The following is a 16,484-nucleotide window of genomic DNA, read 5'->3' on the forward strand; positions in this document are numbered from 1 at the left end:
GCCGAATTGTTAATTTTCGCATTGAATTTACGGATACTTTGGGGATCGTTTCTAATAGTATTATACAAAAGTACAATGGTATCAATTAATTGTTGTCGTTTACTATTATTCTCGGTGTAAACTAGTTGCTTCAATCGCCCCCAAATATGGTAATCAACGGGATTGAAATCATGCAATCTTGAAGCCCATGAAATAGGACCTTCACCTGCTATCCACCTGTTGCCATTAACATTATTTAGATGTTGTCTCACTGCCAGTAAAAAGTGGGGGGATACCCCATCAAGCTGAAAATACATCCCTCATATAACAATATTCGAGTTAGCAAGCAAATTCGTCAAAATATTGTGTTGAAACTTCAAATAGACCTGTCCTCCTAAAGGACCATCAAGAAAGTGATGGTCACTTATGATACCAATCCACATGTTAAGAGAAAACAAACCTTAGCTTGGAACGACAATCTCGAATGGAATAGGGATTTTCTTCTACTCACACAAGTGTATTAAGGGAATTATTTATCCCGTCTCTTGTAATTGATCGATGATTGTAAAATCCATCTAGAAAATTCCAACCTATGGATATCATCTCCAGGATGTAGTCATGGAACCATTTGAATATGATAGAGGTACAGATGATTTTTTTGTAAGACTCTACTCACTTTTGATTGAGGTTTTTGATTTACGACTTACTTGTCTAGTTATTATAGGGTTCAAGTAACAGTGTCAATAATGTCATCTTCCTACACTCCATCTACATGTCGTTATGTTTTTCTATTAGGAAAAGTAGTGAAGAGCGGGACTGGTGCAAAAAAATGTAAGACCAAGAACAGCTAAAGGTTTGCAAGACCAAGATCAGTCTGCAAGATTCTTGCAGGCTTGCTTTTTTTCATTCATCCAATAATGTTCAGAATTAATTCTTACAAAATGTGTATTGCCACAATCTGTTTTCTGATTTTAAAACTTTTTAGTTATTATTATTTGGTACAGTTGATACAATGTACAATGATACAATTATCACACATAAAATTCTAATCATTTACATTCCACACGCACATGAGATTTGACCAACCAATTTAATTTATTATTTATCGAAAATGATGACCCAATAGGATTTTTTTCTAAAAATTCAAAATTGAGAAATAATTTTTTCTGTCCTTGGAGATAATACAATGTGACTGTTAAGATGTATTTGAATTTATACATATGTACATATTAGATTATGTTGTAGGTACTCATTTCAGTTAAAATACTCGAAATTTATGAAATTGGTACAAATTTTTACCTCATTATGTCATACGTCATTAGAAATTGAATGACAACATTGTGTCGTTTTCATTGGTTATTTATGTAGTTTGGAAATCACTTATATCATTTGGAAACATGTTATACAGGGTGCACCATTTTATACGAATCATTAAATTGATAGCTAATACCAGTCAAATGCTTGATAGTTAATTGCATCATGAAAAAATTTCAAAAATCAAATGAACTGTGTAAACACTATAGCCTATCAAAATTTATGGTCAATTTTACAAATCACCCCGTAAACAATTAATGAAGAGGAGTTGACACTTTTTTTCTAGCCACATGATATCCTCCTTGAGAGACTCTACATAATACATATATGGTAAAAGTATGTTTCTCCCGACTAACTCCATATTTCTGAATGTGTCACCAGATATTGTGAAAGGTCTACATCAGTATATTATCTTAAATATTCATTTAAGGTAACTGACATTTTATACATTATTTTTTTGATATGGTTTGTTATATCAAGTGAAATTTCAAATAGATGGACATATTAAAAAACGTATGAAAACTTTCTGTAATATGATGTTAATATTTGCATTCATAATATTACAAAGCAATAGTTCAATTCAATTAAAAAGTACTACGAAGGCAATTACAATTAGATGTATTAGTTAATTATCGGCCCAAATGTCTTACCACCCAGATATTTTCTTCAGGATAGAATATTCACAGGGGAATAAAATTTTTGGATATGCTGGATGCAGTTCATATCACAACTGATGAATTCTTATCATAGTGTCTATACGTGGTGTGTGTATGTAATCGTGTAACTTTTCTTCTCTAGTTGTAGTCGTTTCAATTTCAAATTAATAACGAATCTTTCCAACAGTTCTGAAGAATATTCGTTAGTTATCGTTTTATTTATGAACTAACAGCAACGTTCAATGATATTAAACCACTAGACTAGAATATTATTGGCTTAAATTATATTTGTCATATGAGGTGTGATAAAAGAAGATTGAGTATTGACAATGAGATGAATGAAGGCTAAATTTGTTTCGAAACTTACAATTTGTAAGGAATTGGAAGATCATCTTCAAGTCCACATCTGCCTTACTAGATACAGCATCATGCGAATTCAGGTTTCTCCAGAAAACAAAAAAATGTGCCGAATGAACTATTTATAACTTCGGAAAAACCAAAAAATAGTATATGGAAGTCTTCAAGAAGAATTATTCTGGAAATGATTCCAGTCATGGATTTACCGTTGCGATAATTGCATTGCTAGTAAAGGGCGATACTTTGAATACTATTAATTCAAATTTTCTTATTGAATCTCCATTTCCATCAATAAAATAATCACAACTTGTATCTTTCATGGTAATATTACCCACAACTTATTTTCGTATAAGAGAAGATTAAATTAAAATATAATATACGTACTTCTACCCATAATGGCTCTACGGCTTTAGGGCATTTTTCAAAAATGGTAAGCCCATGAGAAAAGTCTATAACCTCATCTTCAGTCCCATGAATAATTAACGTAGGTGACATTACCTTGGGTACTTTATCAATACTGAAAAGAAAAAATAAACATTATTAAGTTGAAAAGATAAAATGTATAAATAACCGCGAAATATTTGATCACATTTATTGATTTTTGTTTTTGTGAATTTATGTATATTTTCAAATATTAATGCATCTAAATGTTCTTGATTTTAGACCTCTTCTGTTTTAAAATTAGTTTTTTTGATAGTTTTTTAAAGAAAGATAAATTTTGACGATTCGACTTTTCTTTAATTCTTTATCAAAATATGATACAGACACTGACAATTTACTTATTTATATTGATCTATAGATCACCTTCATCATGAATATCAAAATAAGGATAAAATCAACTTAGAACTTTGTTCCAATAAGAAAAATTAATTTTTCCTTGGTTTCCACAACTCAAATATATTAAATTTATTAGAATTTACAAAATGGAGCTACAAATTTTACTTAAATTATTTAAATATTTCTTATGTGAACCATTTCTAAAAATTCTCTTTTTCGTGTATTGGATACCGTTTCAAGAATTTTTGAATCTTTATAATTGAATTTATGTTTTTTTGATATCTCATGATTCGTTAATGCAGTTCTATTTTTTTTATCGTATTGATGACCTCTTAGTCTATTTTCTAAATACTGAGATGTTTGCCCTATGTAGATAGCGTCACAATTAGTACAAGGCACTTGATATATAATATTATTTTTTTTGTTTTTTGGTGTTTTAGATTTTAATTTAGTGAAATATTTGGATAATTGTTGGGAAAGTCCTTGTACATATGGTAAGGAAAAATGTTTTATGTTTTGTTTTTAAATTGATTGTAATATCTGTTTATCCTTTTCTTGAATATGTTATTCATCATTTTTTCCGGATAATTATTTTCTTTCAATGCAGTTTTTGCTTTTTGAATAGCTAAGCATCTAAATTCAGGATCTGATAGTTGGATAGATCAAATTTTCAAATATTTCTATAACATCGAAAAATAATAGTTTATAAAACAACAAAATTACATAAAATGTTTCAAACTTTCACAGTACCTAAGTCTAATTTTAAATTTATAAAATACAATATTCATTCAATATCTGTTCAGAGAAATTATTTTCCTGAATTTATCAATTTTTTGGCAATTCTTTAATTAAAACCCCACATCTTAAGATACTACATTTATATACATACCCGAATAAAAACATAACTGAGGAAAATTTAGTCCCTTCACAATAAAAGGTTACTGTCAATATTGATAAGCTTCGATAATATCTAATGTGTAGTTTAAATTCAATTGCATGTTAAAAACTACTATAAAAATATTATTTGAAATCATTTTTTATAACACTATTTATTCTTCTATCAAACAAATCATATCTTCCGTTCAATTCTCACGTGAAAATCTGTGAAATTTCTAAAATCTTCCATATCTTCATAGATATAATCTATAGTTAAAATCAACATTCTTTAATTTTAATTACATTCTATCTCTTTACTGCAATTTTCTGAAGGTTACATTTTAGCCTCATCTGGTCCATTTTAGATTTGGAATGTTGTATATATAAGTTGAACTAGTAATCAAGTCATTTCCAAATATTTAAGAAATTATCAATAAAATTTTAGTGTACTTCGAAATAATTTGTAGCTTCCAGATTTTAATCCACTCTGTATATAAAAATACAAATAGTACAGAGAATTTATATTTAAGCTAAATAGAATAAGTGTACCTGTATCCAAAGCTACAGATGCAGAAGTTTCATCAATTTAAACACAGGCTATTCACACCTTAGTCAATTAATAGAAAATAAGAATGTTGAGGTTTTTATACATTTACTGCTAGTCTATTTCGGGAATGTATTTGTTAAATATTTATTATTCAAGGGATGGCAGATGTAACTACACCGAATAAAAATACTCTCCCGTAAATGCTAACATGTTTAAGGAAGACGTTTAGTGCAGCAATTGAAAAATTATTGCTAAGTTACTATTGAAACATTTTTATATCAATTAATATTGTTGTCTTATTTAATTGTATTTGATACCATGAAATACTTTTGCACACATTTATAAAACATTAATAAAACGTTTCGTATTCATTATATATGATGTAATAGGCTCTAGAACAGAATCAATCATAAACCCTAGATGGGTTTGATACCATAAATAGAAATCAAGTTTGCAAAAATGACGCAAAAGTAAATAATTTTATATTGGCAGTGCATTTCGGTTCTGGTTTTTGATTCATGATCATTGTGTTTGTGTTATTTATACCTTTCGGAATAAATTATTCAACTGATTACAGTGATAATTTGTTAGGTGAAGTTTTTTAATAAATATGTTTTACAATAAAAGTCGACTAACGTCACATATTTATTCCTATATCCTCATAAAGATATGAAACGTTTGATGAGATAGTTGTTGACTATACACCATTCTAAATGTAGGTATCAACTACATTTTATGTATATTCTAATTACACATAATATACTTAATAATACGCAATTTAAAGACATTTTTTGAGCACGAATTAGTAAATTTATTGCTTGTTGTGAGGTAGTGGTGTGAACTAATGTGAAATAGTATTTAAATTTCGCGCCTTCAATAAAATTAGTTGTTGAGGTTTACATCGTGTTTTAGATAGTGTGCACTTTCAGCCACAAGTACAGTTTTTTGTAAAAGATGAAAGATGAATACTTAAAACTCCACGAATATAGACTAGACTTATTCCTTTATTAAAAGAAGAGTCAATATAACTTCTATTAAGTCATTAAAATTTTGTGCCTGTTGATCCCTCGCCACGTTAAGCCCCTTAAGGGATGACATCTACCTCTCCTACTGGACTGAACCACGAAGGCTACATATATTCATTACCTTCTTGTTCTGTTTTTCTCCATTTGTAATACTATTTACTGGAATAAAATATAAGTGGAGACCCCTTGTATGTTTTAAAAATCTAGTTCGTAATCCTAAAATAGTGAAGCCTGACTTGAGGATATTCAAATAATTTTTTGAAATGCTGTAAATCAATTAAGTTTTATAGAAGATCTCGGAAATATGGTAGAGTTAACAGAAATTTTGCAAACCAACTATAAATATCAATCAGTATGTAAATAGTAAAAATAAAAAGATTCCTATGATTTGATGAAATAAAACCTTTGCCTCTCGTGAATCACAAACCAATGAGCATGAATAAAATGACCTAATACAACCAGTTTGTAAGGTGAGTCACTTCTCATGATGACAAAGCTTATCAACTGAGTTCATAATTTTAGAAAATGAAAATATACGAGGTGCGATAAAAAAACACGGGACCTGAATTTTTATAGCAGTTACCTGCATATATTTCAACTAGTGCGACTCCAAATTTCATGTGCAAGTTTTGGTGATGTTAAGAAAACTTTTAGGATGTTAACAATTGGGATGAGCGATTTTACAATGAAAATGATTCAGTTAATGGCGATGAACGATCAATACCAAAGCTAAGTAAAATTTGTAAAACTGGACAAATTTTTTCGTTCGAACAGTTGATTGGTCCTGGAAATATTTGCAGAAAGTGTCTAACGAGTTTCTTATTTATGAGAACGCGCTGTTTTTGGCCGATAAAAGTCTCCCTCTGTTTCCACGTTCGCCTTCGAAACGTTTTGACATTGAGAAAGTCACGACAGAGCAAATGAAGGCCATTCCAAAAGAAGGATTCAACGTTGGTACATTGCTAAGCAAGGACAGTACTTTGGTAGGAGAATAATTCAAATTTCAAGTGTTTTACTTTATTTAAAGTTAGTTGAAAAGAGACTTATGAACCAGAAGTCGATATTCAGTTTGTAAATCGATCCATCATTTTCTCTTCTTAATGCTGAATCAAACACTTGTTTGAGCGATTGGAGATTTAGCACATAAATAATTTTTAATGGTATTTTTGCGTGAAGAAATGGTGTCAATTGTTTAATTTATTATTCTAGCGTATTGGAGACTTTTTGAAGAAACTGTATTAAAGTTTTAAATGAAAAGCAAAATCAAAGACTCGTGGGAATTTAAAAATAAGAATTTGCATATATAAAGCGAAAGAATTAATTCTCAGACAGATTTATGATTCATACAAACAGATAAAGTTCCGACTTTGGAAATTATTCAAGGAAAATAATTAAAATTCCTGAAGTCTATTTATAAATCTAAAGATAAAGGATATTTTCATTGATCGTGGATTTACGTATAAACAAATAGGCACGTCTGTTTAAGGAATTTCATGAATCAAAAAGACTTATAGTTTATCTCAATAAGATTTGGTTGGACAATCATAGCTCGGTATGTGTGGGAGGATAATTCATATAATTTTAACTCCTACCTAATGTACCTGCCAATTCAGTCATTGTTACGGAAAATGCTTCATACCATTTGTGACAAACTATGAAAATACCCAAAAAATGAGCCAAAAAGGCATATTAAACCTTATGACTTCTAAAAGATTGGATCTCCCTCAAAAACCGATATTGATTAATTAATTAATCATTAAACGCTATAATTTTGAAAAACCAAATGATATAGATGATTTTATACAGAATTGGGTAACCAATACATCGCGTTTCTAGAATTGGTGCTATTCTTGTTTATTCGTTTTCCAGTTATATAAACATAATAACTTTCAACTCTGTCTGGAACATGAACAGGTTTAAAGTTTATTGAAGAAAATTTATTGGAACGTTTTTCTTACAAAAATGATTAATAGGAACATATAACTTTGTTAATTAAGTTGAAAGTTCTTCTGTTTGACAGTAGCCAAATCTATCATAAGAAGCTGATTTGAAATTCCGCAATTTTGACAAATTGGTATAAATATTCTAAGTTCATCTCGATGATCAGGTTCATTCTTGTGCACAATGTTAAGTGTTAACAACTGCAGTTTTTATTGCGCGAATTATTTCATTTCTTAACGATCATATTGCCTTCGACAAAGCATGGTCTAATAAAAGTAGTGTTGATAATATATGCCCAAATATTAAATTTTGAAAACATTTGTCTTCTATTTTCTATATAGAATTTATATTACTACAATATCAACAATTGTGGCGATTAACTATACCATTGAACTTAAACGTGTTTTCTTACTTGTAAATGAGGTTTTGCATTCACCATTGGCCGTATGGTGTTATAAAATTGCATTTTGTGGTCATGATCATCTTCAGATAATTATTATATTAGCGTTACTTTATACATATTCTTTTTTCCGAATGGGTACACAAGTATTTTATACAAAACTGTCCATGAACTCCAAGGGTTTACTATTCTCCAAACTGCAGTTTTATTCTTTTGGTTAGTGAATATACCTAACTACAAACACCTTTCACTAATGACAATGAGAAATAATACATGACATTTAAACAGTTGCACGACAGAAAAACATACTACTTTTTGACATAAAATAGTATAACTTTGATATCATGATTTATTTGAAAAATTTTTCATTCAACACTTCTAACAAAAATTGAAATATTATAAAGTTACGCTATTTTATGAACATAGTGTATAAATATAATAATATCCTAGACAAGTTTCACAAAATGAAATTTACTACGAAAAAGTATATTGCAAAACGAATACTAGTTAATCATATCCATCTAATAATAAAATTCATTAAGCACTAACAATACATTATTTTGCAAAAGAGTTAAATTACAAAATTAACGTATAGAAGGGCCATAAATAAAGTTTTCTGTATAAAAACCTTGGACAATGAATTTATTATCATTAATAATTTTGGAGAATTAACTTTCGTTACACCTGTCGTGAAATACCTACAAAATATGTGAATTTTCGTTATTCTATAACACAGATAGACGAATTGCCTTTGCTTTTACTCAGCTTATCTTCCAATTGTGAAATATATTCGAATATATATCTCACATTAGGAAACAGAGTATAAAATGACGAATACACAGCCGCACGAAATTTAAAAGCAATAAGTATAACTTAATATAGTGGAAACTATAGTATGCCGGATACAGTCATACGCAATATAATGGTTATAAATTAATGTAATGAAAACGATAAATGATGGTGGATACCTCCATCTATCATTGAGTAACTATTGTTCTAGATATTTCTGGAAGAAATTTCTACAATATTCTAGAATGAGTGCAAGAGCATATATAAGACAGAAGCTCAAAATAGAGTAGTGAGCCGAATCTTGATACGCGGCGAACGATGCAAGCAAACAAATCCGGACGGTAAAGAATTGATATCTAAAATGAAGTTTTGGTTACTAAAGTGTTAGTAGTAATTATTGTGATAATCGTGATGTAATGGAGTGTCAATTTGACATGTACAATTATATCCACGACTCTTTAACCCGAGAAACTTCCAAAAGCTGACGGGTGATCAACGGGCACTTACAGCAGATAATAATGCTCATATGTAATGAAAATAGATCATTCATTTCTATACTGTATAATAATGTATAAGTATAATATATGAAACAAAATAAACCGCAGAGTACTAGGCCATACATTAAAAAAATTTATTATTACAATAGTGTAGAGTATCTGGCGCATTGATCAATATTTCGTAAAATAACTTTGATATGAATTATCATATTCTATTTGTAAACAATAGAAAACGTATCAGTATAATATTAGAGGTTTTCAAGTAATAGAAACCTTTTATTCGATAAAAACACAAAAGATATTAATACAAAAAGGGTTAATACACTTAGCAAACAATTGGAGAGGTATTCCCTTGGTTTCTCAATAAATAATTTGAAATTGAAATTAGAAAATATTTGTGTTCATTAATACAATTTCAATGACGTATCTTTCAATTGCAACTATTATTTTCATTTCCTACAACGAACTCACTTTCCTGAACATGTAAGTTGTGTGACTGCTTTCACTGGTTCTCCAGGGAAAATTAACTTGATTTCTACGGGACTGAAAACGGTTGATAAGGGACGTATCTATTATGAATTACTAATACTAGAAAATGGATTGGGTTATTCCGTAAAGTAACGGACTCAATAGCTAGAACAAAAATAGGAAAACAGGATTAGGAAGCGTCGTTATCAGACACACACACACACACACACACACACATATATATATATATATATATATATATATATATATATATATATATATATATATATATATATAAAGTTATTAATAAAAAAAAAGACCTAAATTTAAGTAAAATTTATAGCTCTATTTTGTAAATTCTAATAAAACTACAAATAATATTTGAGATGTAAGGACTAGGGAAAAATTAATTTTTTTTATTAGAACTAATTTGATTTTATTCTTATTCTGATATTCATGATGAAGGTGATCTATTGATCAATATAAATACGCATATTGTCAGTGTCAATGTCATATTTTGATAAAGACTTAAAGAAAAGTCAAAACTTCAATTTTATCTATATTTCAAAAATTATTGCAAAAAACTAATTTTGAAACAGAAGAGACCTAAAATCAAGAAGATTTAGAAACATAAATAAACAACAATATGTTCTTTACTATGTCGTCTATATTAGTGGCTTCATGTTCATTTTTCTCGAATTTATTCATTTCTCATATTGTCCAATTTTGTCACCCTATAGATACTACATATTTCAACAATTCAACTTTTGTTTCATGATCTAATGTTTCAGTTTCTGTTATATGAAATATTGAAAAATGATTACGCAAAATAAGAATTTTAATGCAAAAATTTCAACCGACTCAGTCCCATCGTACCGAGGTAAATTTCAATGAGTGTCACGTAGAAATATAATAAATTCAACTGTTCCACTATATTCCCAATGCAATAAGTGGGTATGCGTGAGTGAGACTCGATTTTGTTCGTTAATTGCGCCTTAAGTTAGGATAATTTAATTTTCAAACAAATTCACAAAAGACGAGAGGATATAGATTGAAGTATTTTGAGGGCGACTCATATAAAGTGGCTTGTTACATATTCAATCGCAAACTTATCAGGTCTATTGTAATCCTTTAGATCTAGATTACATTATTTAGGTTTATGTTTCTCTTCACTTCCAGTGGTTTTCCTAAGCCTAGTAGCGCGGACCGCACGCTCCTTAGTACCTGTATTAAAAAGGGTTAAGAGGTAAGCAGATTTACAAAGATATGCTTAATACTCCTTGGTGATCAATATCCTTCGTATGCGACCGTGAAAAATTAGACTGCAAGCTTCAAAAGAGGTAAATTTTCCATTGAAGATGATGACCGATCGGGGAGGCCAATTTCTGTGTCAGTCCCCGAAAATATCGATGCAGTTCATGACATGAACGTCAGTTCACGTCAATTTGAACATGAGAAGAATTGCTGTAAAATGAATCCCCGAATGTTGACCAAAAGCGTGCAAGGGTAGAAGCATCGCGTTCGATTTGTGCTCGATTTGAAAACGACGTAGACTTCTTAAACCGAATTGTTACTATGGATGAGACTTGGGTACATTTCTACGATCCAGAAACAAAGCAGCAATCGATGGAATGGCGACACTCTGATTCTCCAAGACCTAAGAAGTTTCGTGTCCAAAAATCTGCTGGTAAAGTTCTTACTTCAGTTTTTTAGGATTGCCATGGAGTAATCATGATTGATTTTTTAGATAAAGGTAGAATAATAACTGGAGATTACTATTCGACATTACTGTCCACTCTACGGGAAAAAAATAAAGAGAAAAGACGTGAAAAGCTATTCAAAAAGGTGTTTTGTTTTTGCAGGACAACGCCCCTGCACACAAATCTCATGTTGCCATGCAAAAAATTTGTGATTTGGGGTTTGAATTACTCGAACACCCTCCTTATTCACCAGATTTGCCCGTCCGTCCGACTATCATCTCTTTCCTCAACTGAAAAAAAAAAGTTTAAAAGGTCGTAAATTTTCTTCCAACTAGGAGGTAATAAAAGCTGTGGAGATCTGGTTTGCAGAGCAAGAAGAAACATTTTTTTTAAAGATCTAGAGACGTGGCAGGTTCGCTGTAATAAATGTATCCAATGAAGAGAAGAATATGTTGAGTAATAAAATATTTTGACATTGAAATTCTGTTTGGATCTATATTAGGCTAAGAATTTTTCAATATATCCTCGTATGTGCTGCAGTTTCTTTCTCTGATCGACAGAACCTACACAAGGATTCTAAATGTTAAACCCATCCATGTTTATTGAGTTGATGATGCTCTGTTAACAGATTCACAACAGTTTTGAGTAATTTTCTTATTTTTAAGCACGAGTTCTGCCTTGAATTTGAATTCTTGAATTGTTCTAGTATGAACTGTTTCGCTTGTCTTTGCCCTGGCTGGAATTCTTCAACTATAGCGCTGTAGTCCTCTCATTTTTCGTTGCCGCTTGAGTTGTTCTGCAACACCACAGAAGGTTTAGGTCCAACGAATGCTATTGGCGCATCTTGTCTAGCAATTTCATCGCCCTTATGATCATTGTGTCCCATACCCAGGTTGCCCTTACTTTACTATGGTGACCCAGCATTTTTAGAGAATACACACACATTCCCATATCAACTTAAGAGTTAATCTCTACGAACCCAGTGCTTTCAGTGATACTTGGCTGTCTGTGAAGATAGAAATTGAACAATATGTTCCTCCCTACTTATTTATTCCACATAGCAATGGATCGCTGATTTTATCGCTTGAAAACTGTGGCGTCCTACTCCTACACCTTCCAACGTCTTTGAGGGAATCGGAACTGCAAGCTCCTCTCGTAGCTAGCAATGAAATCAGGAAAAATATTTCTACCAGAAACAAGTAATTCAACATACATTGAAAAATACGTTTCCGGTGCGTATAGATATAATCCGCCTGCCGTGAGACAATCATCTCGGAAAACATAAATACCTGGGCATTCCTGTACAGACTAAAAATCACAAAAAATTAGGTTTGTAGCTCATACAAAATCGAAATATTTCTTCTATCACTTTCGATTAATATTGATGAGATTTGGTTCCATCTAGACAGATACCCTGTTCACAGCATTCGAAGTTCAAAACTACCATCAATAACACTAGGTAACACAAAAATTTTCATTTTTTTCCTCGTTGATAAGATTATGTGGTTCGGATTCTCATAAAAAATAAATAAATAAGAAAAGTGACAAAAAATTTGAATCACCCAGAGTAAGTCCAGATCTCTAATTAAAGACCAACAGTGGTCTGCAAGCATTTCTGGTTCCCATTTTTCTTGGTAGCGCTTTTCATTTGTGGCGATGCCTTGATGAAAGCGCTCTACATGCTAGTCACTTAAAACGCCCATATTTTCAAGGACATATTACATCCCAATCTATAATATGCATTGAGCATTTTTTTGATAAAGTCAGAATATAGAGGAGATCTGTAGTTACTCAAAAAGATAATTAATTTTTTGACGTCGGGACCAACAAATACACCTTCCTTTATTTTACCGTCACACAGAAAAGAAAACTTTTATTTTAAACATTTGAAACCAATTCCATCATTTTCCAAGGCTTTAAGAAAAACTTTTATTTGATGTGCAAAGGTGGTATCATTTTTTCGGGTTTTACTAGAGATTCAAGTTTCACATTTTTTGTCCAAGTACATAAACAGTTCTTGGCGGCCATATTGCTCTTACATAATGTTCATTTCTCTCTCGGCTGTTCCACTTGCCTTAAAAGCAACAGTATTTTGTGTAGCCCCTAAAACAGAACAAAAACTACCAAATTTGCACAGATTTCCCATTGGTGTTTGCTGTATACTATCTTTTCTAACACTAGTTTTATGTCGTATGTTTCTTTGGAATGAGCTCCGTAAGCTAAAGGTAGTGTTGGAAATTCATTTCCATTGTGGAAGAGTACAGCCTTAAGACTTGACTATAAGGAAACAATGAAAAGTCTCCATTTCTCGGTCATAACCCAGTTTTAACATCAAGCCCTCAATGTCATTACAGTATATTTAGTCGTTAGAAAACAAATTAACATTTGAACATGTTTATGGTACTATAATTCCCGTCTTCAGCAGATTCCACTTTATAGCTATTTCAATCTAAATCTCTTATGAGATCTTTAAGCTCCAATAGGTTAATAAAATGCGGTGCTTGATATTAAACTTGTTTCAATTTCTTCGTTTTCAGAGCTTCTTGAACTTTCTTCAACACCATAAACTGGAGAAGACACAGGAACTTCTTTCGAATGAGGGAGTTTTTGTTACAGAATACAGATTTCCTCGAAAAGCCTTTGATACTGGTCAAGAAAAAAGTCGCTTGTATGATGGGCAAATTCGCACCATATCACTGGTTTACCAAAAGTATTGTCCATTAAACCAACCCTTCAAATTTCTGTGGCATGAGATATAGATGATGTATGATGTAAGGTGTAATAGCCTTTTTTCGCTTTTTGGTGTATATTAAACATAAATATAACAAAATAAGTCGGGAGAATAAACACATTTGTGTGACATTTTATACGATTCAGTTGTTAACTAACTTCTAACGGTGACTTCACGAAAATAGATGATGATAACACTGAGCTACTAACAGAATTTAACGGAGGAGTGACAATTTGGTAAAACAAAAATACTGGAACGATTTTAGACGTGAATGACTGAACAAATGATATTTTTCTGATAATTATAAATACACAAATGATTTGGTTCGAGTAACTTTGACTGTTGTCACAATTGGATAATGCCTTCACGTAGTACGATCAAGTGGCTTCCTAAATCATCAGACTTTCTCCTCCCATCTTTTTTTTTTGGGGTTATTGATGCGGATGCTTATCTGCTTATCGACATGACTTTGAAATTAAATCTTACTCTGTAGTAGAATTACAGCTAAGATATATGAAGACTATATTTGTAAAATATCTTTGAAAATTGTTCGGTTAATAAAGGTAGAATATTTGTGCCTTTATTAGAATAGATTTTTTCGTTTATCATTTCTCTTATTCAATTTATTTTTGAAAATTATTGTTTTAATTCCCTTTATATTTGTATTCTTAGTATATACTTCATTTCATTATTATGTACAAATGACCAACCAAGTTATTGGATTTCGATTTTAATAAGTAGGATACCCAAAGAGTGGAAATCCAGTAGAACAGTTAAATTTATAATATCTTGCGGTGTTCTATGGAAATTCCTATTTTCCATGAAAATGTTTTCAATACCGTATAATCCATTCTTAATTTTAGATCTATTTTTAGATAACGTACTTTTTTATATAAAAGATTTTGTTTCGACCTAAATTCGATCTTTTCAAAGTCAAATATTTTTTGAACAAAAGACAGACACATTGTATAAAGAAGGTTGCGCGGAGAATTAACTAAGAGCTGTCGAGGATGGATTTGGGAAACCCCTACTAAAAATCCTACACTGGCATACTGCGTCATAAATAAAAATCGATGAAAATAGTGTTCCATTATAAGGATTACGGTTTTATTCTTTTTATACGATTTCAGACAAACTGCGTAGTTGTGATTACATCAGAATTGATATTAAGGACAAACCTTTGACTAATAATTGACTAATATATCATCACTTAATTCCTTAATAATATCATTCTAGGATTCACAATGTGTGGTTACATTCAATCAAAGCAACTCTGAGGAAAATAATCAACAACTAAAATACGAGTGCATGTCATATATCCGTGCCTTTTGGAATTTTTCTTTTTACTTGGAAAGCAACACAGCTCCACAAACCACTATTTTATTCACAAAAATGACCCAGGGGTAACACAATTTACTAATCAAAGTTTAGAGCCCTAGATGGATTTCGTGGCATAAGTAGATATGAAGTTTGCGAAATTGACACAAAGCTGGATAATTTGGTATGCACTGTACGATTTCTCTTATGATTCATTATTGTAGTGTTTGTATTTGTGTGTTTTTCTGATTATAGTGTTACTTGTTTTTAAAATGCGTTTCAATAAATAAATAAATAAACATGCGAATCTATAAATGTAATTCGTTTGTTTCCAAATCCTCAGAACTTAATCATAACTTACACAACAATAAATAACAATATTTTTAACCTGATATTTTACAACTAATAATTTTCCATATACATTTTTGGTTTAAATAGTTCTCAAAATATCATTTTTTGTGATACCCAGGATTTTAGATACACAACTTTTTTTAAAAAAGGAACTTTAGGACCAAATAACTTTTAGGGACATATCATTTTACTCTTAAATATCAATGATATATAAATGAGTATATTTTTATATATAATCCCTTACCAAGTGTAAACCGGCTAAGAGAATACCTGAAATCAAGCAGTGAATATATAATACTTTACATTTACAGTTAATTGATGTTAACACAATATTCATAAAATGTATTGAAAAGCTTATGTAGAATTAAAGATTTCCATATTTTTATGTAGATTATTCCACATCTTGTCTGATCAAAGTTTCGAAATAAAGTCACTACTGTTAATAGTCAATATATTCGCGAAGTTTGTATATAATTTGGAATATAATTCATCCATAACTGGAGGGCAGTACCAAGTCCCAGGTTTCAATGACGGTTGTCTTTATTTCTGCTTCAGATTGAAAGCGTCTAATATTGGTCTATTAAGGATATCCACACATTTCCTTGGGAATTGAGGCCAAGGAAAGTATTAGTAACGCATATCTTTGTAATGACAAGATGAGTAAATGGCGATTGTAACCACTGAGAGTTGTTTCAGAAAAAAAGTAGCTAAATATGATAATTCTCCACTTCCAATCATATAGTCCGGGAGACAGCGTTG

General features: G+C 30.8%; 1 protein-coding gene across 1 annotated transcript in view; it reads right to left on the reverse strand.

The window, feature by feature from the left end:
- Window positions 1-16,484, reverse strand: part of LOC130900181 (alpha/beta hydrolase domain-containing protein 17B) — a 48,795-nt gene that overhangs the window by 18,855 nt on the left and 13,456 nt on the right. Inside the window, exon 2 of the mRNA XM_057810629.1 lies at window positions 2,691-2,823. Coding sequence (XP_057666612.1) covers window positions 2,691-2,823 — 133 coding nt within the window. The remainder of the gene's footprint in view (window positions 1-2,690; window positions 2,824-16,484) is intronic.

Source organism: Diorhabda carinulata, chromosome 1, assembly GCF_026250575.1.
Source record: "Diorhabda carinulata isolate Delta chromosome 1, icDioCari1.1, whole genome shotgun sequence".
Taxonomy (NCBI): Eukaryota; Metazoa; Arthropoda; class Insecta; order Coleoptera; family Chrysomelidae; genus Diorhabda; species Diorhabda carinulata.